Source organism: Neocloeon triangulifer, unplaced genomic scaffold (genome assembly GCF_031216515.1).
Source record: "Neocloeon triangulifer isolate White Clay Creek 2 clone unplaced genomic scaffold, ASM3121651v1 ptg000014l, whole genome shotgun sequence".
NCBI lineage: Eukaryota > Metazoa > Arthropoda > Insecta > Ephemeroptera > Baetidae > Neocloeon > Neocloeon triangulifer.
Window position 1 is genome coordinate 24,545,820 of NW_026775556.1, and position 23,573 is coordinate 24,569,392.

The following is a 23,573-nucleotide window of genomic DNA, read 5'->3' on the forward strand; positions in this document are numbered from 1 at the left end:
AAAATCTGTTGAATCAGATAACTTTTAGGCCTAAAACTAACGCAAAAGTATTTAAAAAGATTTTCCTTCTTAGCAACCTAGATTGTCTTTTAATATGTTTTCAATGAAGAAAAGGTAGGATTTTTTTACTCCGAACCCTCTCAATCAACTTTTAAAGTTATTAGATGCAATTGAATGTAAGCAAGAAATTGAAAGAAATGGAACGGAAAAAATTATTTGAAAATGGTCATCGATTAAAAATAAGAAACTTGCGTATCTGATTCTATAAAAATGAAAACTTATAAAGCTAGATTAAACAATTTCGAAACTCAATCTTAATTACTTGATTACACCGAAACCTTTCCTTAAAAGACTTCATCTCTTTTTCCGCCTCAATTTTTGGGAAAACAAGTTGTGGCAGGCGCTGTCAGCTGGTGCAACTCGGCAGCTGTGAAAATGTATTATGTGCGAGGAAAATTTATATATATAAATAAATAAAATCCGCCAGGCACCGCAGAGAGGCGTGCAAAATAATTAGCAGCGTGGAAGGGAGTTTTGCAGTTGAGTGATACACCGAGCGGCCCTCATTTGCATCGTTCGCAATTAATCAAGTGAGAGATATTTGCAAATGCTCTCGGTGAAATTAAAAACGCGCCGAGCAGCGAATTGCCGCCATTTCTCTCTTTCCGCCTTCTTTTCTCTCTTTCTGCCGTGCGAGTCTGTGAGAGTCGCGCTGTATTTTTATGATGCCCATAAATTGTGCTCCATTTTTGCGCTTTTTTTATATATATGGCGCGCCGCTTACTGATTTTCATCACGTCTGTTTAGAAAATATTGCGGCTGTGTCGTTCACAGCTATAGCGTTTCAACTCGCCGCTTTTCGCCAAAGCAAAGGAAATGGAATAATAATCTACTCGGCCAAATCGTAGCTCTCTTTTTCGCAGGATTATTATACAGCCGAGTGCATTAACTCGAGAATTTTAATAAAAGCAGTCAGCAGCGTGAAGAACAAAAAACATTTAAAGGAATCCAGTGACCCAAATTCTAACTAATAATAAAATGACGAGAGGAAATATCTCATTTTGAAAAAATTCAACTATTCAGGTTATTAATAATAACAAAGCGTGTTTTTTTTTCTCCATAACATATCTCTCAATACAAAGTTTATAAAGTTAAAGAACTTTTTATCAAAATTATTTATTCAAATGAAGTATTTAAAGCAATGGCAGTTAAAATTTTAAATTTTTTTTTCAGCAATTGTGAAAATTGGCTCCTCTTTTTGTTGGTATGATTTGACTATGCCAATAAGAATTCAAATTTATATTTGAATAAATATTTGCTAAAAATTTGCATCAACTTCCATTTAATTATTCCTTTTCTCTGGAAAAATATCTGCTCTTATATCATTTTCTGCAAAGTAACAAATTAAATTTTCAATTTTGAGCAATTTGCATAAATTCCAGAGCGGGCTGTGAGCGGCAACCGCTCTCCTTTGCGACTCTATTAACAACCAGATGGAGTCGATTAAAATTAATTTGCTAATAGCCTGGAGCGGAGAGAGTCGGCACGAATTCCGCCGCCGGCATAATTGCGCCCTCTCTCGTGCAGCAAGAGAGCGAAAAAGCCATTATGATTATAAAGATGGCGAGAGATGTGCAATAATAACACAGGGCGAAAGAGCAGCTCTCGGTGCGTATCTGTGTCTGATCATAATCTTGAATGGCTGCATATCTCCATTAAGCCTTCTCGCACAGGCGGGACCAAGCGTGGCATTAGAAATGGTGCTTTTCTCCGCAAAAGGAAAATACGCCTACTGAGAGCTGGATCGAGCTGGTTGCCCTTCTGCTGTTGTAATGCGGATAATACACCGGCGGCACCCCCTTTTTATGGCCAGACCGTAATCGTTTTTCTTCCGATCGCCTAGTTTTTGGATTGTGGCTGTCAGACGAATGCGAAAAGTATCGGAAACGGGTTATTTTGAATGCTTGCAAGAAAAAGAATACAATATGTTTTGAGAATTCTATTTTAATCGGATTTTAAACAGGTTTTGGAATTTAGGTATAATAATGTTATTAAGCATGACAAGAAATTGACAGGAAAAAATGTCCTGATCATAATATTATGTTAAAAGAAATTGTTTTTTTTTTTTATTAAAATTGTCTCTTTAAAGTTCAATGAGTATGATTTAAAAAAATTATTACATTTGATAGAAATCCAAATACGGTCACGAAAATATTTAGTTATAAGTTATAATTAATCTTTAAGTGCAACATCCAAAAATATATTATATTATGTTTTGCTATAAATTCCTTGCAGAATTTTCCAAAAAAGGAGGAATATCGTTTATGGTTTTTTAATCATAAAAAAATATATATTATTAAAAATTATCATTACAGATAGTAAAATTGATTTTAAGAATATTAAATATTAGATAGAAATTAAAAAGTTGATATATCTTACTTTATTATTTATTATTCTTAGTCAATGCAGAAATTTTAAATGGGGTAAAAAAGAGAAGAAAGAGTTTACGGCAGAAAATTAATTATAGGTTTTTTCTGATTTATTCAATATTATTTAATGGACATTCCCAATATTGAGGTTTATAAATTATTTGTGCCACAAAGTTTCATGTTATAACACAAGTTGGCGTACCCCAGGTAGCAAAGCATAATCCCCCTGTTGAATCTCAAAGCTGCTCCAACTCTGTATTTACATATACAAGCGCCTTCTCCCTTCTCTTGCTCGCACTTTGTTTATGGGTCGTGCGCGTACCTGATGCATTTCGCCTGTGATTTGCAAGCTGATTTATCAGCCGCACGAGCGCAGATTAGCAACAAAGTGAACGTGGGCGTCGGCCCAAATATTAAATTGGATTCGCGCCTCTGTTCTCCGTTGCGCACCGAAATTACTGATGAATCCCTAGGATGTGCCGCGCGCCGTGTTCGTGCCTTTGTTTTCCAATGAGGTAATCCGCGCGGCATTACATCCTCTGGCTTGGGTGTCAGCGGGTCGTGTGCGAGCGCATCATAATCCGAGTTTGTAGTAAATTCCGACCGACTGCTCCTATTTCGTTTCCAAATGACTCAGTTTAAAATCGGGGAAATATTTGCTGCATCTAATTATATCTTATATTGAATTTAAAATATATTTTTTGAAACATGTTTTAATCATAAAACACCTTTGAAAAAAATTTATTTTAAAAAATATTAGCAAAATTAAAATAATGACTTTTTCCATAAATTAAATGTCTGCAAATTTATTAATATCCTTATTATTTCACCTTTTTTTCTAAATTTAAAACCTAAACAAACGGGAAATAAAATTTAGCTTTGTCGTGTGGCAAGTTATTAAATAACAAAGCGAAGTGTTTCCTCCCAAGACTAATTTTTAATTTTGACATATGCAACCCGAATGTAGACGTGACCAGCGGGTTGCATAAATACTAATTCCGTGTCCAGCAGCAATAAAATAATCTCTCGGCACTTAATTTCCTTGTATGTGTCGTATTTATTACATTTCTTTTCATTCCCGAATCGATTTTCTCTAATCGCTCGTTCCATCTCGAGGTCACATGCGGGCACAACTTTATTTTTTTCTCCGAAAGGGAAACCGGCAGAGGCAGGTGATTTCTCAACAAGTTGGGAATCAAGAGAGAGAGGCAAAAGCAGCCGGGCGTGTTGAATTCCACCCGGGCAATTGCATTAATAACACCCGGACACCCAGACAGTGTGATTATATAATAAGAGAAAATGAAAATCGTCCGCTCGATATAATGAAGCGCGGCTCTTCTTTCAGGGCAGACGGACGGATGCCCCTAATTAATTCATGGCTCCATGCATGTGGAAGCGAGGCATTAACTACACACGCCAACTACAAGGGGTAGGCAATTATGATTTCATGATGAGCCTCCACCTGCACCCGACTTTGTACCCAGAAGCGTCTTTATTTCGGTGAATTTGTAAGTCTGCTAGGCTCCTCTCATTACCAGGCAATTTCCCTCCTCGAATTTCATCATTCCCGGACTGAAGTTTTCGCCAATCATCAAAATGGAGCGTTGCCGCACTTGACCGATTCAAAAGCTCCGCTGGAAGTTGCGACTTAAGGTAGAAAATCAATTAGCAAAACGTTCTGTAAATACTAAAGGCGACCATAATTCCGTTTGTTTGTAAGTGATTTAGCAATATAAATTTTATATTTTATGCTTGAAATTCTTAAGTACCAAAAAAAATTATTCAAAGTTTGATATTTTAATTTGTATGCCACTGTAGAGTGGAAATATTTGTTTTCTTCAAAAGCTAGACATTTTTTTTTTACTCTACTTTATTATTTTTATTATTATAAGAGCCATTAGTGTTTTTTGAATAAAAACTATTTTTCTGCAACGAGGAAAAGCCGATCTCTTCATTTCCATGATCATCTCCTCAAGTGTCAACTTCTTTAAACAAATTTTTATTGTTGTTGTTGTTTATTTGTCCAAATTGTTACACAATTTTTAAACAATTTTTTGAAAAAGAGAGAAATTTTTGGACAAAACAGCGACTACTAGCAAGAATTTCGCTAAAACTTCCAAGATCAAACGACCCCAATCGCCGCAGTGATCCTCAATTTAGTTGCAAATTTACCACTTTTTTACTGTTTTTTACTTTATTTTATGGTTTAATATTTAATTTTATTCTACTTTCATTGAATTTTATATAAAACGAATAATCAATAAACAACTTTTTCACAAACTTGTATGCCAATGTGGCAATTTTTTCTGTAATAATTTAACTCTTTTATCATTAAAGGGATTCAATTTAATTTTTTTTTCTGAGCATTTTTATTCATATAATTTAAAAAAAAAAAACTTTTGTCGCACTTTATTTTTCCTCCAGAAGTGTCATCAAATCAGTTTGGTCATCATCATGGGGAAATTTCCATACTCTTTTCCTAACGAGCCTCTTCAAAGTTTACATATTATTTTATCACCCTCCAAGGCACGAGTGTTTTCCTGATGGTCTCTTCCTCTATCTACACTTTTGTTCCGTTTTATGTAAGAAAAGTGCAGCAGGATTTTAGAATGGTGTGAGAAAAACGGCCCTTCCTCGTCTTCCTAGTTCAGTTACACTACTTTCATAATCTTGTTCTCGCGCTTAACATATAATGGGGCAGCGCTCTTTCCGTGGTCTACAAGAATATATATACGTCGAGCGAAAGAATAAAGCTAGACTCGCCCGCCAACCACATCGCTCCGGCTGTGTAAATGCAGCTCAAATACCTTGGGACTTCTTTCTCTAGCTGCAGTACGTGACGTGCTCGTGGCCCTTGATGTAGGAAGAAAGAAAGAAAGATGAAAAAGGAAAAGTACAAACACGTTGCACGATGGCGGCCGTGTTCGCAAGAGTTAAAAATAAGAGTGGCAAAACTTCCATTCCTGACTATATGTTGAGCATTGTGCGGCAAAGGTGACTTTGATCAACTTTTGATAGAAACCATAGAAACTTTTCCTTTGCCCGGAGAAATTTTACTTCTACTTCTACGGAAGTAATTTCTATCGCCAGCAATATCTCATTTTCTTCATATAACTCTGAGCACATAAAAAAATCTATTTATTTCCAGTATGTCTTTCAAAAATAAATTAAATCCACGCCTTTTTTTAAAATCTGGAGAAATAAATCAGAACCTTTTTTGGTAATTAATTCCGTCTTTAAACATTCCCTTCGCTTTATCAATTAATTAGCAGGCTGAAATTTTAGAAATTAATATCTTGAAATTGATACAGCCCGGAGCCATTATGGCGGAATGTTTACTTTGCAAAATAACTTTCATATATACCAGAGCAAATACCTTTTTCTACTTCTCCCCGAAATTCAAATATTTGCAAACCACTCTGCACCATAAAAACACACTTTTTCAACTTCTCTTTTTTTACTTTCGCGGAGGTAAATATACATCTGAAGGAGCGATTTGAAATGTGCCCTTGATATAAATTTAATGGAAAAAAACCGTGCATACCGACCGACCGAGAGAGCAGCTGTATAAATGTAGGTATATTGGCCGGCCGATCTAGATCAAGTCGCCGGCGTAATAAGTTTGCCCGCAGCGCTGCAAAAGCAAAGCCTGGGATAAAAAGATTCAGATCTCTTTTGCTCACCGCCAATGCCGCCACCGCCGCGTGCTTTCATCGCATCTTATTATTTAAATAATCCAATCTGATTGTCAAAAATCGATTGCCGGTGCTGGGACATCTTTATTTATCCAATCGGAATGAAATTTATTTTTACGGTAACGCCAAAATGACTTAAGTAGCGGAGTCTATTTTTGTTGGATAAAAAAGGGGAAGAATCACAAAAAAGTTTACTATTCCGTTTCGACAAAAGGAATTATTTGCCTCACGAAAGTCATGTTTGTTGAATTCTGAGAAGATGAAATATTGTGCGTGATTGACTTGCGGTTTTGTTCCGAACTTCATTTCTGCTCTCGAATTTGACTAATTACTTGTGCGTTTCCACCAAATCATTAGTTCATGTGCATCGTGTGGAATTGCTTGATTAATGTATTGCTAATTGCCATCTTGCTACCACGTCAAGTGCAGACGATTGGTAAACCACAAACAGAAATCAAAATGCCAATCTCATATACGTGCTGAAATTTGTGTTTGATTTCGAATGGTGATGAAAACAATTCAAACCAAAGCTGAAACAACACAATTATTTTAAAAACTAAAGACGCAATTCACAGTCAAGAAATTTCTTACTTTTTATTGTTATTATTGTTGTTTATTTGTCCACATTGTTACAAACCATTTCCATCAAAAACACTTTTATCCTTAACTTTTAAAGAGCACATTTTTTTGAGATGCAATAATATGAAAGTTGAGGTTGAAAAATTCACTCTTCGATAATGACTAAAATTTGGCATTGCTTTATCAAAGGTTCATTTTTTCCCGCCAAAAGCGTTTGAAACTTGAAAGAGCATGAAACTTGATTATTTGATTGAATGTTGAATTTAGTGATTTAGCAATTTAGTGAGTTTAAAAATTATTTCAGTGAGTATAAAACACGACTAATGAACTAATTTTTCATTCTTCCTTTTGTAACGATTTTTCGATTAAAAACAATTTTTTTTTTAAATCCGCAAATAATAATTTTCATCGCAAACCTACAAACCGTTAAAATCACCGGTTTGTTTCAAGTAATTAAGTTGGCGTAAAATTAATTACTCGACCTATACAAAGAGATTTCTTTGAAAAGCTGATCACCATTTCTGGGTCGCCATTGATTTCACTCTCGCATTTGAATCGGGCAAACGTACGTACTCTACATCACTCTCCCCTGAAAGTGGTAAGTCCTTCTTTTGACAAGGGCCACCGTCTTTTGTGTGTGCGCTGCTGTGACTGAGAGTGTGTTTTGACCGAAAACGGTGCGGTGTGGTGCTCCTTAAGGGACACGCCGACCTCGGGTGACTGATGAAAGTGTGCCAAAAAGTTTTCCGGCCCCGTGGCACACTGGCTACTCGCTTTTCTGCAGTAAGCGTGCCACTGACAATACGGACAGCCAATATTGTTGATGTGTGTTTTCACCGTTTTATGGCCGCCAGTCGATGGCTTTCTGCCCGGCCAACTCAATATGCTGCGCTTTATCTGCGCAATGAATTCATGGCCGTGCCGGCGCGACCAATAAATTTTATTTGCGGCCACGCACGCAGAATGTGTTTGACGAAGCGAGTCGAATCCGATGATTGCATGCCGAGTTTATGTTCCTTTCGACTGATTCCAAAGTTAAACAAAACTTCTGGAACCGCACAAGTTTGGCGAAATGTGCAGAGTGTATAAAATGTTTGTTTGCGACTCGGACTTATTTTGCACGCAGTTTCGAGCGTGACGATTGAGGCATTTGAATCGATTGGAATAATAACGGAGTGAAAAGTTCACAAATGTTGTAATGTTTGTACAGAAAATTGTCCATCATAATAATGTTAATAAAAAAATTGACTTACACAGATAAAAGCTTAAAATTATCTTTATTAAATTTTTCATTTAACTCTCATAAGATTTAGGGAAAAAAGCTTATTGAAAACTTTTATGCCATCCAGTCGTTAATACTTCGGAATTTTTGAATCTCATTTTTTTTTTAGAGCAGTGAAAAAAATGCAATAATTGTTTCCATTCAAAAAATGATTGCACTCTCCTTATTTTTGCTTTTTTATTCTGAATTTTCAATAAAAATTTCTAAACCTGTACTTCTGTAAAATTAACAAATTCCAAAACCAGACTTCTTAAATTTATAATCTGGCGTAATGAGCTGTACCAATAATTAACCAAAATTTATTCATTCTCAAATTGACCTACTTTTGAAACACAGGGGGAGGACTGGACCGTTAAAAGGACGGTCTCTTCATTAACAAAAGTCAATTAGCTGCGGATTATTAAACGCAGAGCGAACGTGGGCGGCCGTGCAGTAAATCTTTTCGCCAAAAGTGATAGATTCCGTGCGCAATTTCACATTCCGGGCGCGACCATTATCGAAAATTCCACGATCCGATAGCCTAATTACATATTCATAGATCGGAAATCGATGCGGGTGGTTCGTTTTGGTACGAACTGAGGCGTATACATGTAATTCACTTACCTTTCTCGAGGGCCATGGCGCAGAGGACTGGCGGGAAGAGGATTAATAGCAGCGCGGCCGCTCTTCTCCCGTTCACTCTCGGCTTCATCGTGACCTCTGACCTACAAGCACAGAAAGAGAGAACACGTGAGTAATGCGGCAGTAATTTGCGCGCCGAAAAGAAAAGGAAGAGAATTAATTGGCCAAACAGAGAGAAAGGCAAGAACCGGCAGGTGCCGCCGGCTCAATTGATTTTCCATCGCGTTGCAGGAAAAAAATATAAGTAGAAGGAGAGGGTCGCCATATTATGTTCTGAAATTGTATTTTAGAATAAATGAAATTTAGTAAGTGACGATAGCTTTTATAAAATTTTGACTCTTTTTAAATAAATACTTCAAAATTCTCACCTCAAGAGTTATGAAATCAAGAGAAAGCTGTGTTTTCATGTTATTATTTTTCATGCATTTGTTTGATTGTTCTAAAACTGATGCTGATAAAAACGAAATGATAATGTGATATATTGTAGCTGTTTCTTCTTTTTCCACATTTTGTTTATAAATCAATCGATTTCATTTTGAAAAATTGAAATTATAAATTTGACAAAGATTGTTCTCTGATAAGTTAATAAACACAATTTGTAATCTTATAAATTAATCACCCAATTCGGTTAAATCAACATTCACCACTTCTGGATATTTTATTGAATCTCTTTCAAAGATGCTTTGGCGAAAAAAACCTTTAATTGAAATATATAAAAACGGGGGAACTCCCTTTTAATAGCGCCAAATTTAAATTCAAAAGACAAATAAATAAATATACGATTTTTGCAACAAGGAAAAGATAGTTCTTAGTTTCTACAAATAAATATGCTGTAGTTTAAAATTCTTCCAGTCGAATAATTTTCCAATATTCCAATTTAAATTGTGAAATTCCATTTTAAGGATATAATGTGGACCTCCAAGCCAGCCTTTGCTGACACGCGAGACAGTTTTTCGCTCACTTTTACATATTAAAATTTCGTCTCGGCATTGACACCGTGAGCAAAAGAATAATCGTCTAATTTCTGCACAATATTCGTCGACGGGCTCATTAATCACCGCTGACACATTTAATAACGCTGAGGTGTGGTGAGCGGCCCGTCTTTTCCGAAACTTATTTTATCGTCGCGCACCTCTTCTTCTACACAACAGCCGCCAACTTTTAAAAGCTCGATTTAAATTCACCTGCGATCCCGGCAGACGCCCGCCTCTGTGTGTACTGAATATAAAAACAAGTTTGCACAAGTTTGCCCGCGCGCCACCGAGAGAAAAGTTCATTCTCTGACCCCGCCTGTTGGAAACGCGCCCGGCAATTTCCGGGTGAAATTCGCGAAGCATGAACGATTTGCGCATGAAGAAGAAGAAGAAGTTCGGTAACAACTTTCAAAAGAAGGCATTAATGACAAGACTTTAAAATAACTTGTTCTTTAACTAAATTTATTCAAATACAACTGCATATTTTTTTTTAAATAAGGAAATGGTAAGCAAAAGTCATTTTAATCAATTAATGAAAATTAAAATTGCAGTTATAGAGGCTGCAAAAGTAAATTAGTTTAGAACGCTGGAATTTATAATAAAGGGATTGTAATTAAAATTATCAATTTATTTACTGTCGTTTATTCTACTCTAGCCATACAGGAAAAATTGAATTGGAAAAATGATCAGAAACTAGCAGAAGTCTGCTAAAACGCCCGACATCAAAAAAGAGATCGGCCACCGCGTGAACCCCGAATTTTGAAAAAAAAAAAAAAAACAATCACAAAACTTTAAAATTGCTACTACATTATCAACAAAATATTATTTATTTGAGCAAAGTACAAGTTGATAGTTACATTTTTAAACAACAACTACATTTAAGAAAATATAATTTTAGCTTTTTAATTGATATTATGAAGTTAATATTTTAATATTTCTTATATAATTATTAAAATCATTTTAAATATTTTTAACATTTTTTTTTACAATTTGAATACGTGCTAAACATTTTTAATAATAACTTGAATCAAAAGACTAATTTTTTATTTAAAAATTACTTGACATTTGTTATTTTCAATGATGTTGATTGACATCTAATCTCTTAGTTGAACATTCTCGTCTGTGTTTTTTTTTTTATTAAATGGTCTACTATGGTCTATTATTAAATCTATAAATGAATAAAAATTTGTTAATTTTTAAAGGTTATCAGATTATACTTTTATTTTCAATCCAACCATCCGAACATTAATTAAGAAATGTCCCATAAAAGACAACTCTGTTGGCATAAATTTTAGCTGAGAAAGATTCATATGTAAGCAAGTTTGAAGAAACAATAAACATTTTTTCCAATTATAGAAAAAAACAAGTAATACCATAAGAGATATTTTACTTTCCAAATTTTTGCTCAGTTGATAATCTCTTGCTTCAAGTTTCTTAAAATAGAATTTGTGCAACAGTAAAAATGGTTTAATCATAGAAATAACGATTAGAAAAAGTTGAAAGGCTGCAAATTATTTTCGAAAAGTCCTTTTTACCATCACAAATTTTGAATCGGAAAGACTTAATATTGCAACCAATTTGAAATTAAAAAACAGATTGTTCGTTAAAATAAAATTTAAATCGAAATCATGTAATAATTAAATACATTCAAATTGAGCCTTTTGTTTAATTTTTTTTTTTAAATTATAGATTATGAACTGCAGTCTATTCCACATAAATATAAAGTTACTGTCACAACAGAGATATAAAAAAATAAATTCTAGCTCATCTCTTGCACGCCTGGGAAGGAGAAGAAGTTTCGATCGGCGAGGATCAAAGGAAGGAGCTCGACATTAGAAAAAACTGCGTCCTCTAAGTGGGCGGGCAAGAGCGAGAAGACGTTTGCCGTGCGCGCTTTGCTTTTTCCTCGAGTGGTCGCTCAAAGTACACACAGCAAACAGCGTGTGGCGCGGTAACAGCTCGTAAAGTGCGCCTGCAATTACAATAATTAGCGCTCTCGCGAGCGCCGACTTGCAACAAACACGAGAGCGGTGCTTATTTTTACGATTAGACCTCGGCGAGTGCGGATTATCACCTTACGGCGGCGCTCAGGTGAGCTTAAAACCGGGCTCGCCAGCACATTTTTCATGGGGTGCAAACACGCCGGCTGCTGGTCAGCGTGTCGTGCAAATTGCTGGTGCATGCTAATTCCCGACTGCTGCTGACTGAAGGAAAAAGCGAGAAAAACGCTGCCGTGGCTCGCTGGGGTTGCGAGCACTCGAGCGACAATTCAACGGGCAAAAAGTGCAAAAGGTGACAGTTTCAGAGGGGAAGTTTCACTTAAAATTGTTTTATTTCAGCCTACGATGCTTTTTTGTCTAAAGTTGTTATTTTGTAAAATAATCCTGAAAAATAATGGAGGAAAATCACCACAGAAGACTTTCCCAACCTGTTTTTGACATTTTTAGCGGAACTTATTGTTTCAATCTCCCTAAAAATGATAGTTAGAAAGACTATTTTTTCTCTTTGGAATGTGGTTCTCTTTTGTACAGTTAAAAGGAATATTTATAGGCATTAATACAATTTCTTTCTCAAAATATTCTAAGACAACGTTATGATTATTACATATGCAAAAGGGAAAAGTCATAAAATTGATTTTATCAAATATTTGGAAACAGAATGGAACTGTTGATCGATAATTAATTTTGAATTAAATTTTCATGTAGTAACATAAACACACATTACTTTTAAAATTTTCATCTGAAATTAATATAGCCTTTAATCTTTAATTTCTAGAAAAACCAATGATCCATGAAAGAATTGTTAAGAAGTTTGTGGTTTAAATTATAAAAATAAGTTATAAAATTATTTCAGCTAGGGGAGAGCAATTTAAAAAAACTGAATACTTTCATCTTTTAAATCACTTAGAAATTCTGAAATATCAGAAATTTTAAATATTTTTTATTAGTTTAACTACGGGATTTGAATTAGCGCAAATTCCTCTTGGCGACGGAAATCAGAAGTCGCGTCTGCTTTTGCTTTGAGCGTTCAACCGACTACTTACTTAGATGTCTTCAAACAAAGCTTTGCAGATGATTTCGAGCCCCAAGAAGTGTAGTTGTATTTATTTATTCCAGAGAGTAGATCAGCAAGTTAAAGTGGCTTTGCATCCAAAGGCTTCCGCCGTTTCCAGAGTGAGCAATAATTGCAAAACACTCTCGGTACTCTGCTCTCGATTCGAGACATCAAACAAGCCGATGCTCTTAAGTGAGTGGCAAAGTTGCGCCGCAAAGCAGTCAACCTCAGCGAGTTTTGCCGTCTCCGCAGGGAGCGAATCCAGGTATGAAGTCGGTTAATAATATTCCTCTGGTCGGAACAACGCACATCAGCGGCACAGAGAGAGAATTTCCAACTGAAGCCGCACCTGAGTAGTTGCGTAATTATTTCATTTGAATTGTCTCCCGAGGCGAAAGTTGCAAAGTCCATTTGCGAGTCGTTACGTATACGTGCACCGAGCTAGCTTCGTGGCGGTGCACGCGGCGTTTTATTAATATGTTCTTGCAACGCGCGCGCCTCATCTATTATTCATCTGCACTCGGACGCGCGGCTAATTCAATTAGTACGTCTGCTCCGGTTTATTGCAGGAAGGGCAGTAAAATATGATTCATTTAAAATGATGCACTTTTTTCAGCTAATTTAAAACAGAAGAGAAACCAAACTTGGCGAATTTTAACTAAAATGTAATAAAATTATAAAAAATGAAAGCAAACGTGGAAAAAAAATATTAATTAAAAATAAGTGAAACAAAATTGGTAAAAAATTTTATTAAAAAAGCCAGGGTCCCTTGCGGTCTGCGAAACTATTCCATGAGCAACGAGCAAGGAAAAAAAATCAGCAAATTTGATAAAAATTGATTTTTTTTTTACAAATTTTTGAAAATATCAAGACTAACAAAATTAATATACCTATTGCATGGGCAAACGCGCTGCTAAAAATTCCAGCTCATCAGATTTTTGTTGTAATTACACTGCAATTATAATACCACATGATAGCACAGCTAGTTGATAGATAAGACCATGTTATATAAGTTAATTAATTAAATAGTTAAATATTTTAAATAAGTTCAAATAAAAAGAGATAAGTGTGGCTTGTCTTTGATCATTGTTAATTTATAAAATTCCAAATTTTTTTCTCGTAGTTTCCGCCGCGGATATGGACCACGCAAAGTCTGCGTTTTTTTTGCATTTATTTTTGGAATAAATAAAAACGTGACTTAACCAAAGCAAAAAATATAAATTTATTCGCCTCTCTATCTGTTTCAATAAGTTTTTTTCAACAATATATTTACTCGTTTGGCATAAATCAATATGAAACCAATATTTTGAATTCGTCTCGTCCTCTCCTTCTGCTTTTATTTAAATTTATTCACTACCTCAGAAACCACCGAACTCCTTTAATTTTCTTTTCTTTAATATCATGAATGGCAGGCGATCCATCTATATTTCATTGAAGCAGAGACTTCTTCGATAGTACATAAATGAACTCTGGCATAATGCATTATCGTTTTTTTTTTGGCATTCAGAAACTCCCACTCGAGACTTTTCGCGTCGAGTTCAATTACCAAAAGCTCAACTTTTCAGCAGTAAAAACAATCGCGTTTCAATCGACTGCTCTCGCTGGGCGTTTGAGCATGAAAATCAGCGAGCAAAAGTGGTTGCCGACTCGAATCAACTCGATTTGCATGGCACGCTTCGCCGAATATTTCCATCTCTTTATTGATCCAGCCGTCGCTTTTATTATTTTTATATTTATTTTATTTGGATAGGCTCTCGTTTTTATTTATTATCCGTATTGATTGAAAAGTGCTTCCGTTTGAGCGCTGCCTGGGTTTATCTGAATTTATGGCCGTGCTCCGGTAATGAAAAACAAGCTCGGTACACATGTACATATTTATGCATCGGCCATTGATTTTCAATCAATTTCATTCAAAGTAGTCACGACGAGGCGTTTCTTTTTCTACCACCCCTCGCATTAAATTATTCCGCAGAATAAAAATGGAATTATTGCGTTTTTACGGCGCGGCCATTATATTTTTTTATGTTTTTACTAAATTGCGCGATGCCTCGCTTTACGGCGGCTGCGGCTCCGTGCATGGGGGTGTCCTCAATCTCAAGATGGCAATTTGTATGAGAGCTTTTGTTTCCAGCACCACGCTTTTCTCCTCACTCGCTCACACAGGGATGCGCTTCAAAAATACATATACGCAGGCTTTTCTCTCCTGCTCCCTGCCTCGCCTAAAATACACCCTTTTTGTTTCAGATTATGCGCCACGTTTTGTGTGTGTGCAAGTATAATATATGCCGTGCTGGAGTTTTCAACAAAGCGAGAATTCCATTACCGCACCGTGTATCAAAAAGTAATGAGAGCACTTTCGCTCGTAATCGAATTGCCAGCGCTTTATTCTGCCTGCTTGTGTATGCGGATTTTCGTATGCATTATTAATTGATTCGCCGGCCGCTTGCTTTTGTCGCATAAATCGTGATTAAAATCGTTTCCACCAAATTAGTAATCAAGCGAAATTGAGTGAAATGCTACAATTTTTTGAAGGTGATTCGAATTAAAAATTAAAATAGAGATTTTAGTATTAAGACACATCTGGAAGTGCCAGTTTGGTGTAATCAATAAATAATCATAATTGAAATAAAAAATTGCAAAGTGAAAAAAATTACAGTCATGCATTGTCACATGTTGATGCATTGTAAACAAGCTGAACTATAAAATTTTGTATTTTAATAAAAATTGTCAAAAAAGGCAAAATTGGAACAATTCTTAAAAAAATTCAAGTTAATATGTTTATTGATAAATTAAGAGTGTATAAAAAAGTTAAAAATATAGTAAATAAAATAACTATGATATGAAAAAATAATACGTTTAAATTCTGAAAGTTTTAGTTAAAAAAAAACAACTATTAAAATTAGTTTAGCGTTTTCTAACGAAATAGGTATTGTTAAATGTTTTACGTATTTTATTTCATAAATTAACGGGTGTGAGAAAAATAAATATTAAATATAATTATAATTATGCTAACTTGATTATTTCTCCCTATTTCACTTAGATACTCGCTTGCTCTGATCAGCAAAGCAATCGTGACAATCATTGGGGGATAATCACATTCTAAGTTAGCTTATGGAAGTTGCTCTGGTACTAACTTACTATTTGAATATCCCCCATTATTTTTACAACAAATAATTTACAAGCAAATCTCAAAGTTTGAAGCCGCATTATTTGCCATTTTGTATTTTAACATGCAAATTCTTTCCAATATTATTGCTTAATGATGTTTTAATTTTGGATTGATTTGAGGTAAAAAAAGTATAAAATTTTGGAATAAATAAGTATGACTCTCGATTACACCGATTACCTTTTTCATTTTGGGACATTGAATAGCCCTCGAATGTTAATTCCTTCGTCAGCTGAATGTGATTTTTAATTATGGATAAAAGCCTGCGGCGAGCGTGCTGTGTAAATAAAAATGAAATGGAAAAAGGTCCGATTTGCTCGTTGGCGGCAGGACGAAAATTTTGCAAAAATATATATAAATATAGCAATGCAAAGCCGGCTGGTTGTGGGAAAAATAAACTCGCCTCGGAGAAGCCCCTAAAATTGCATTACGCGCCCATCCAATCTCGGGCGCATTGTGTATTCAGATTATAGGCGACATCTCCAGAGGAATTGCACGGCGCCTTCTTTATTCTCGGCCGGCCTTTTATTCACCCCCCACGGCAGTGTTTGCGACGAGGACACCGGCAGTGCAAATACAGATGGACAAACACGAGAGGCAACCGACGCGCCATCCTCCCTTTTCCACTCTCTGAATTCTTCGAGGGGTGAAATGTGGCTACTGGTTTTGTTTTTGCAGTCCGGGCTGCTCGATGGAAAAGCTCCGCAGGCGGCGCCGTGCCAGGAGCAACGCGCCGCCAATTACACCATCGCTTATCAAGATTTTTTTCATACCAGAGCGGGCGGGCGGCAAAAAGTGTGACGATAGCGGGCGATAACTGCCTTTGTGTACACGTACTACTCTTTTTAATTCCTTTGCCGATTAGATCGCGTCGAGAGTGAGAGAAAGGGTGAATCTAATTACGAATCTAACGCTTTTATGCTCTGCTTTTTTCGTTATTTAATTTTATAAAAAAAAAGCTTTGTGTAACGTTCACAAATTAAATTCCCATAATCGTTGAATTGAGAAAGCAAGTTTGATTAATTGTAAGAATACTGTGACATGTTTTATATGATGGAAATAATGAATTTAATTTGCTCTCAATTATTTTGAACGTTTCCAGTTTAGGAATTTTGGAATCAATTAAAAAAAAATACCAGAATTATTAAATACAACATTGATTAAATTATGTTTTACATTTTTGCTCGTCTATTGCATTTATGTAAAATTCACTAATTAAAATATTTGTTATTTTGATATTTATCAATTCAGCAGCTTTGAGAGTTTCTAATTGGTTTGTTTGTGGCTTTTGGCGTAAATATATTTCGCCTCTGCTAAAACCTTTCTGAATAGATATCACATAAAATATCTCACTGGTTGTTAAAACATTCAGCAGCATCAACGAGATTAGAGCCAATAAAATGGTTTTAATATAGCGAAACAGCTTGTTTGGAAAATAAATGGACGTGCGAGGTAAAAATTTTACGCCACGCTTGCTGCAGAATTATCTGCAGATAACGAGAGCCTCCGCCAGGCCATGCCGTTAATTGGCAAAAACGAGCAATACGGTCCTTAATGGATTTGTTAAAAGTTTGGAATATCTTTCTAAAACAAGGATACAATTCTACAAACACCAACGAAGCTAAAAGAAAAAAAAAGTGAAAATACAAACAGAAAACGATGCTTTCCCTTTTCCAGTAATGATATTTACTCTTGAATTAGAATGTAGACAAAATTTCATGATTAACGAAGAAAATTCTAACTCATAAATGTGTTCAAATCAAATTATTAATGGTTTTGTTAACAAGAATATTATTAAGAGAAATCTTTAGAACTTTCAGGTCAAAACAATCCCTTACTTAGGGCAAAGGGAAGAAACTATAAGATTAGTGATAGAAAATTCACTTGACAAATCATGGGAGAATTACTTTAAAACTTGCCAAAAGTTTGCCTTGAGGGAAGTTTAGACAAATTTTTTTTTTAAAAAAGTAAAAAAGGTTTTTTTGTTTGAATTGGGCACAAAGAGGAATGAATAAAGTTTAAATTATTTTCTAATCATTCCTTAGGAGTGAAAATTTAATGAGAATTTCAAGTATTTCAATTTGCAGAATGGAAATAATTACTGGTGATGACAATTTGAATAATTTAAAGGCGCTAATAAAAAATGAATACAATTCGGACGTGTGTTCATTAGAATGACATGGCGTATAAATATGGTGCAGCAGCAGGTTATTTTTCGGGGGCAGCAGTGCGGAGGGCGCGAGCGTGTGGCAGGCAAGGGTGCTTCGCCCTTGCTCCTTCTCTTTTCGCAGCTGTTTTATCGATCCCGGCCTAGCCGAGGCAGAGTGAACCGCACAGCAGTTTGGGCTGCCGGCGCTGCTCGCTCTCTCGTTATTCCATCAACTTAATACCGCACGCGTCGGATGGAGTGTGCAGACAGCAAAGCTTATTAAAAATCATTCCGCACATGACCGCTGGGTCGTGCGAGAATTAAAATTCATAAAATCTATGAAAAATGCGAGTGGGCAGCTTGAGAATTTCATCAGCTTTGAAATGAAGTGGAGGAGGAAAAGCCCAGCTCACGTTGAAAGGGTGTGCCCGGGGCTGCGACCACTTTCCTCAATTTCCATTGAACGACTGGCCACAATTTTTATACGTTTTTTGCGTGTCAAATAAGGAAAGAAAATATTTTCCGGCTTTGTTATATTTTGATAAATATATCTTGGCTGAATACAGCTTTAAATATTCCATATTATTTTAACTCGCTCTTTATTTCCGCCTTCCGATTTAATCCCTTAGCAAATATGACATAAAAAATAGCCACGAAATATTGTGCTATATCAAAGTGCTCAGTCTGATGACTTTTTAAATTTTTCCTTCTTGGTGACTAGGCTTTTAGGGTAGATTCTTTTTAATTTTATAAAGTGGATAAAAACTTAATATTATTTAAATCATAACTTATAAACTGCAGGTTCTGAATGTTCTGAGATTATAATTTCATTTTTCCACTTATTTTCTCTACATGAAATCGTATTAAAGAGGTAGAAGTTTGCATTCAAGCTGTGGCAAATGGAATCTGTTTGATATTGCCAAAATTTTAGATATTAGTGCTACTGTTTTCCCAAAAAATTCAACAGTTGCTTCAAAAATGCAAAATGTGAAACAGCGGGAAAAATATATGAAAATTATAATTCTGTTTTACAACATTAAGAAAACATTATAATTTTATTTACTCTAATCAGATTTGTTTGAAGAAATTGGAGCTCGCGGAGGTGATGATCATGGAGGTGAAGCAGAAAACGGGCTTTGTCACTGTTGAAAAATTGTTTTGTATTAGAAAACAAAACCAATTTTTTCAACAAGGACATATTTCTCTTTAATATATTTTCACAGTTTTGATTGTTTGTGTCGAGCAAGTGATTTTGTCATTAGCAGACCAGTCAGGAGGTTGCTATGGGTGGCGTGTTCTGGCCAAGTGAGTGTGTGTTTGTACCTTTGGCGAGCGAGCGAACGAGAGATTACTCGGCGCAAAACCGCCGTGGCACCGCAGAGGAGATACATATATCTTCGGCCATTGTGTGCAGCGTGCGAAAGCTCGGTGCTCTTCGCGTGCAATTGCGGCGGCGACCATAAAGATATATTTATTGATGGCACTGCACAGGCTTCGCACTCGCCATCCGGCCACTTTAAGGCCGCTTTCCTCAAAAGTGAGAGCCGCCGGCGCTCCTTTTATTTGCATCGATTTATTCGCACTTGACAATGGGCGCTGCTCGCTGCCCTCTTTTATGACTGCGTGTAAAAGCGCCCCGCTTGGCGCATAATAGTAAAACAAAATTCCTACTCTCTGCTGCTCTTTTCCTCGCTACAAAAAAAGCAGTGCCCCTGAACGTGGCTTTTTTTTATTTTTCAAGGAAAAAGAGCCGCCTTTGCAACTCTGGAACGGTCCTATTTTGAAAACGATATTACTTTAAATGATAGTAGATTGCATATCATTTTTGAAAAGAATTTTTTTTATCATATAAATAGATTCTCTGTTATTGCATTCTTAAATGGAAATTATATATTCATATGTAAAGACTTCAGGCTTTGAATTTTATTTTTCTGCATGCCTACATTACTATGAAAAATGATCCTTAAGAATTTTTTCATTTTGATTTGACATCTGGGAGCCAAAAACATCACTATTTTTTTAAAGTTCTGAACTATTTTAGTGACTTTAGTCTAATGTCTAATTTTAAATTAAAATATTTTTATGCTACTTCTTTAATTCAGGCTATTGTAACTAAAATGTCGTCATCACTTAGAAAAAATTCCTAATTTTCTCAATTGAAAAATTTTCAGCAAAGCCAAAACAATAAATTCACTAAATGTGAGAACAGTAAAGAATTTTCTTTACCTTTGGAACTTTGGAATCTATCGAGTGTGCATATTATAATTCAGTAGATTGGCCATCTTTCTATTAAATTATTGTCTAATATATTTCTTCTCCTTAATTCTGAGGTAGATTGCATGTTGCATGAGTAAAATGGAATATCAATGAAGAAAACATCAGTGCAAATTTAAATTTATCTATCATAATAACAGAAAAACTGATGCAAAATTTTTAACATTAAAATATTAATTTGTAAAAATATTTAATATATTTGAATGCAAACAATGTGATTCCAACATTAGGGACAAATAAGAACTAAACAATAAATATAATTAATTAAATCAATCTTAAAATAAAATATGGAAATTTTATAGACAAAATTCTTTTTATTAATTTATTGTCATTAATACATTTTAAATATAATAAATTTTATTATTAATGTAGTTTTGTGTTTTTTAAATCAGTGTCTCTCGTGGCGTCACTGTGTCAACTTGGCCAAAACTTAATCAAAGCACGTACGCCTGGCTCTCCCCGGGACTGGTGCGCCGAACGGGCGCCATCGAGAGTTCCGGCCGTGTTGCCGTTGGCGAGTTCCACTAATCCACTTTACGTACACGTCCTTGCATTTAATGAATACAAACTCGAAAGCTTGCTATAATCTCATAAATAAAATTACCCGGCGAATAACGAAAACACGCCCGCAATTGCCGGCCAGATTAATATTTATACTCGGCCGTACCAGTACTTAGAGGCACGCTCTCGGTGTAATGTGCAAATTTACCACAGCCAGACAGAGAGAAAGCAGGGGAAACTCGCGCGCGTAAATCAAAGGCCGCGATAAATCTGCTTGTCTGATGCGAGATGAGCGTGACAACTCATTTGTGATTCTGCAAGGGCCGTCCCGCCGACCTGCGAGTGCCCCCCGCCGTAATAACCAAGATTGCTATTTATTCGCTTGCATGTACCGAGCGCAGGAGAAAAATATAATGCAACGCCGTCGGGGTGCCTTCTCGTGATGAAGAGATATCCCCGCTTTGTGGGGCTCACTTAGCGTGATGGGAAAAATTTAGCACGCTCGCTTAGGGATCTGTTGCGGAAAAAGAGGGAACATCATCTCATTTGAAAATTGTTTCCGTAATAAAAACAAAATCCTTTGGTACAAAAAAACTATTCTAGTATCTAAAAAATTATAACAAATTTCATGCTTTTGCAAAATTAGAATCGCTCATGAAAATTTTAACTCATTATGGCTAATTAAGAATCAACAATCAATTTGCTTAAAACATATAAAAATTAAAGTTTTGAATTTAAATATCGTCAGAATTTTATGAGACTATTGAATTAATTTAGAAATTTTCAACATTTAATTTTAACATTAAGCTACGTAATTAATACATAGTGTTTTGATGAAATTTGATACATCAAAAACTTTGAAGACTATAAATAAATCCTCATTTTTTTCCATAAGATTTAATCAAAATCTTCTTTGACTTGTGGAAGATTTAATTTACTCGCAAAACTTTTAATTCTCTTTATCACCAACAATGTTTAATAATCTATACTTTTCTTTAAACGCTTAATTACTTTATTGAAGGCTAATTTTTCAACTATTACTACAAAAATGTGAAATGTGTTTAAATTCTTATATTTAGTTTTTTATAATTAAATACTTTTTATATCAGGCCAATTTTAAATTAATACTATTCATAAAAAAATCTTCCATCGACCTCATCTCTCCACTTTAAAAAATTGCCTCTACCTTTTTCAAATGAAAGCAAAAATATCATAAAGGAGAATTGCAAATTTCCTGTTTACCGCTGCTCTCTAGCAACGAGTTTTTTTCATCTCCTATCAACGCTAAAAAAACAACCCCTTTCAACCACCGTTTACTTTCGAGCCGATCGCACACACATTTCGATGCGCAAAAAAATGCCACATTATGCAAACGCGCCGGACGGACGGTGCTCTCGATCTCTCGCTTTTCTGTTTGTGGATGCAAATGAGTCTGGCAGAGTGGGGCGGGTTTTGACGTTCAGTCTCTGCTCGCCGACACCGCGTTTCAAGGAAGTTTTGAATCTGTTTGTTTTCACCGTGAATTGGCACTTCTTCTTTTCTCTTCTCTGGCATTCTCGTGAAACGGAGAGAGGAGATTTATATTTTCGCCTGCTCTTAATGTGGCGTCCTTTCCTATCTTCTAATCCGATATCGAGCCAGATTGGCTGCCGCTGATTTATTTTGCGCGCGGAATAAATCAGCCGGAGATAGACTTTCCGCCACGCTGGTGGGAATTAAAATTTCCGCTCTCTTGCGAATTTCGAAATCGATCAATATTAGACCTGTGCGGAAACAAACAAGTTCATATTTTCATTATTTTTCGACCCGCTGCGGTGCTCGGCGATCGATCCTCGCTGCCTGCAAAGTTGCGGTTTCGGGATTAGCGTCGCAACTCGCGTGTAATAGCAAAACGCGCGCGCGGTATTATTAAAACATAAAGTTTAATAAGTCCGGGCAGAAAATGCACACGGAGAGTTGGAGCAACTCAATATCAATTTGCCACTCGATAAACAAACAAGCCTCTCCCAGAGCGAAGCCAATTGCATTATATATCTGCAACTGCCGTCGGTTTCTGTTTCAAGTTTTCAGTTCAATGCACACGCTTACCCTCTTTGCAGAGTCGAAGAAAACTTTTAATGAAATAGTTGCGTTTATGTACACTAAAAATACGAGTCTTAATTGCAATTGTTGACATAATAAATTTAATTATAATTATAAAAATTGTTGTTATAATTATTATTTTATTTGCATAGCTGGGATATTTTAGATTATTTTTATCTGCATGCTTATTTCTTTTTTTATTATAATTATTAATATAAATAATTTTTATTTTTTTTTCTCTCATGCTTGGGTTACTTTTTGTTGGACTAAAATTTTTATATTACAAAAAAATTACATATACATAAAATAATTACCAACACAAGACATACCAATAAAGGGAAATTAGTTAAATAACTTTACATCCGCACATGTTCATCATATTTTTTTTTAATGCTATTTAATCTGAATTAATTTATCAAATTTAAGACATGACGTTGGAATTGAAGAATCAGAGACTCATTTTTTGTAAAATTCATTCTTCAATCAAAACCGGCGAAGGTTTTTTTTTATAGCTAAATTCAGTTTTTGAGGTCTTTCCATGCTGTTTTCATCAATTTTCCATTTTATAATTTCTTAATATCCATAAAAATATATTAAAGCCAGATTATTACGCATAAGTTGCAATTGAAGTTGAGCTGTTGAATTAGCCGAATTAGACACGCGGAATCTTGATAAAGTTCTAGAAGTCACTGCTCGGGACGATTTAATCCGGCCCCTATCATATTTCCGGACTTGTTACTTAACCGCATGCAAATGAATTATATGTA

At 35.4% G+C, this 23,573-nt stretch overlaps 1 protein-coding gene across 1 annotated transcript in view; it reads right to left on the bottom strand.

Annotated features, from left to right (window-relative positions):
* LOC132201159 (uncharacterized) overlaps window positions 1-23,573 on the bottom strand; it is a 111,842-nt gene that overhangs the window by 77,497 nt on the left and 10,772 nt on the right. Inside the window, exon 2 of the mRNA XM_059627102.1 lies at window positions 8,589-8,689. Coding sequence (XP_059483085.1) covers window positions 8,589-8,689 — 101 coding nt within the window. The remainder of the gene's footprint in view (window positions 1-8,588; window positions 8,690-23,573) is intronic.